This window comes from Neltuma alba, unplaced genomic scaffold, assembly GCF_004799145.2.
Source record: "Neltuma alba isolate B1F8T4 unplaced genomic scaffold, ASM479914v2 tig00000904_pilon, whole genome shotgun sequence".
NCBI classification, from domain to species: domain Eukaryota; kingdom Viridiplantae; phylum Streptophyta; class Magnoliopsida; order Fabales; family Fabaceae; genus Neltuma; species Neltuma alba.
This window is the reverse complement of record NW_021632247.1, coordinates 34,392-37,185: the sequence shown is the minus strand read 5'-3', so window position 1 is coordinate 37,185 and position 2,794 is coordinate 34,392. Positions and strand designations below refer to the sequence as shown.

At 33.0% G+C, this 2,794-nt stretch overlaps 1 protein-coding gene across 1 annotated transcript; it reads left to right on the top strand.

Annotated features, from left to right (window-relative positions):
- The first annotated feature begins 524 nt into the window (after positions 1-524).
- Positions 525-1,078, top strand: LOC114747744 (uncharacterized). The gene is made up of 3 exons (XM_028936089.1): positions 525-641; positions 747-893; positions 965-1,078. The coding sequence occupies exons 1-3, from the start codon at positions 525-527 to the stop codon at positions 1,076-1,078; spliced, it is 378 nt and encodes a 125-aa protein (XP_028791922.1).
- The last annotated feature ends 1,716 nt before the right edge of the window (positions 1,079-2,794 follow it).

Sequence of the window (2,794 nt, the reverse complement as noted above, 5' to 3'; positions counted from 1 at the left end):
CCCTCTTTTCTCCAACCAAGGAAGTTCGTTGTTGCCACAAGCCTTTTGTCTAAGAGATGGAAGCCCCTTTGGCTTTCAATGAACACTTTTGACTTTGATGATGCATCATTCCATAGTCTTGACAATTTCTTTGTTTTGTAGACAGTCCTCTACATGGCAGATTCGAAACCCATAGAAAACTTTCGGCTTCGAAATTATTGGCCTAGGTATCGGTATGATAGCTAAAGGATCGCTAGGATTAATCTTTGATTAACACACTTATTCATCCAAAAGTTGAGCATCTTGAGCTATGCTGCAGTAGTTTCTACATAAAAGTGTCCCCTAGAATTTTTAGCTGTGGTACCATTAGGGCTTTAAAGTTGGTGGGGTTAGATTGAGCACTTTTTATTCTGTTAATTTGCCTTTTGCTTAAAGTCATGCATTTGGCGGAGGCTATATTTCCAGATCTTGAAAGTTTGGCAAATCTCCTTTCGAGATGTCCTCTTCTGCAAGATTTGGTATAAGATTTAGATTTAGATACATTCATGGATGTACACCCATCAGATATTGAAAAGCTTCAACATTTGGTTTCAGCAGCTGTTCCTTTCAATCTAATTAAGTGGAAAGCATTTTCCAATGTGACTTTTCTTCGGTTAAATACGGTATGAATTAATGATGCTGATCTATATTATATTGTCTTTTTTTTTTTCATTCTAAATACAATGCTATTACCAAATTAATTCAGTTTAGTCTCCATTCATATGTAGGATAAAATATCATCTGTCCATGATGATTTTCCAAGGTTTGAGAATTTAGCTCGCATAGGATTTTCACGTCTTTATGATGAAGACTTGAATTGGGTAGTGAAAGGCCTAAGAAGCTGCCCCAAACATGAAGTTCCTGTGATGAATCAGGTTAGTTAATTTCTTAATTTCAACTTGAATGATATGTGTGTAGCATTGATTTCTTTCATATCCTTGGTCAGATTTTTGCTCATCCTCATAGGAAAGGAAGGTCGATGGAACCAATATTGGAAGTTCCTCCATGTGTCTCATCACACTTGAAGGAATTCAGAGACTTGGTAGATTCGAGGGCTTGAGATGAGTTTGAATTTGTCAATGAGGAATATCTTCATTTCCAGCTTCTATCGTACAAACAAGAATAACAGAATGTTCGAAAGATTCTCACCATTTCCTGGAGCCTCTGAGTTCCACTAAAGTTGTCCAGAGATGATCTTAACTGATTTGCTATTACTGTTTTTCTCTTCTTTTTTTTTTGGGGGGGGGGGGTTGAAATTTAGTGGAGTATTGTTGAAATCAAGCATGTTTAATTTATATTCTTTTTCAGGTGATTCTCACACTCTTTATGATAAGTACTAATAGCATGAGATTATAAGTGCAAATGCGGGATTAAAACTACAACCTCCCACTTTCAAGGGACTTTAATTTTATGCCATGCAAGGAGGCAATGTCATTGCGCATACTTGTTAAAATACATATATAATCACTCCTAATAGAACAATCCATGGATTACGAGGAGGTAATAATTAAATCTTGAGGGTTTTTATGATAACAATACTAAATTTCGTAAAGCTAATTGTTAATAACAGTAACAATATTTATGATAACATACGTCTCAAGTCTCAACAATCAATTTTTTTGTTTTAAATTGCTAAGAAGTTCTGTTTAAGTAGCGGCCAAGTTAGTCTTTTCAAGTTGAAAAACTTCTACATTCAAAATCGCCATAAAAAATATTTAAAAATGTTTTATATTAAACTTGAACTGCTTAAATTTTAATCTAATTATTAAGATTGAAAATGGAGGGAGAAACTAAATCCCTAATTTCTCTCTTCTCTTGGATAAGCAACAGAAAATAGAACCTGTTAAAAAAGTGGGTGAATGGTCAAAATAATTTTAAGCATGAAACTGAAAAACTCAGATATAAGAAGGTCTGAAAAAAACATAGTGGCTTCTATGACGGAGAAAATATTGTGAATTTTATTAGAATTGAGCTTTCTTCAATCTAAAATACTTTATTTTCAATATCCAAATATTATTATATGTGCTTTTTCAAAAATAATATGGTGGGTGTAGACAAGTAATGAATAATCAGTTCTACTTTTTGGGGCCAGATATTTAAATCAGTCTTATTTATTTTGTTCATTTAATTGAATGAGTCAAATTTATATTCATAAACTATAATTGTAATTACAGTCACCAAAAACCACCCTTAAGACTTTCTTCAATGTGAGGGAATGGGTTCCATCCTGTACGTTGGTGAGTTATTAAAAAAAAAGCAGCGAGAATTAGAGATTACATATAGACCCTTTGACAAATAGATCTTTAAAAAACCTACCATATGCGGTTGTTTCCTTTCTAGGAATTGGCTGCCATTCACTGGATTCTTTATCTTTCCCTTAAATGATGGTAACTTTGAAACGCTCAAATGTTTGACCCAAAAAAAAAAAGAAGAAAAAGAAACGCTCTACTGTGGGAGATTATACGTTTGTTTTGTTTCCATAAAAAGGATTCAACTTCATGATAATAAATAAATTAGTATGATTCTCAGGAAGCGCACTTGTTGGAAAGGTATTAACCTTAACGCTCTCAACGCGATAAGGATTAATTTCAAATCTAAAGTGACTGGATGATACTCAGAAATACATCAAAAAGTTAGTATGATTATAAATCTCAATCAAGCAATATTATGGAAAAATATATTAATCAAGCAATATGGTATATATAAATGAAGCTTGTGGTTGGCAAAGAAAAATATTAAATGAAGCTTGTGTGAATTGTGAAAACCGTGAAAATTC

Excerpts from the sequence above, each read along its gene's own strand:
- LOC114747744 (XM_028936089.1), top strand. The coding sequence starts at position 525 with ATGGATGTACACCCATCAGATATTGAAAAGCTTCAACATTTGGTTTCA. Across the intron at positions 642-746 it reads CTTTTCTTCGGTTAAATACG|GATAAAATATCATCTGTCCA; the intron begins GTATGAATTAAT and ends ATTCATATGTAG. Across the intron at positions 894-964 it reads AAGTTCCTGTGATGAATCAG|ATTTTTGCTCATCCTCATAG; the intron begins GTTAGTTAATTT and ends ATCCTTGGTCAG.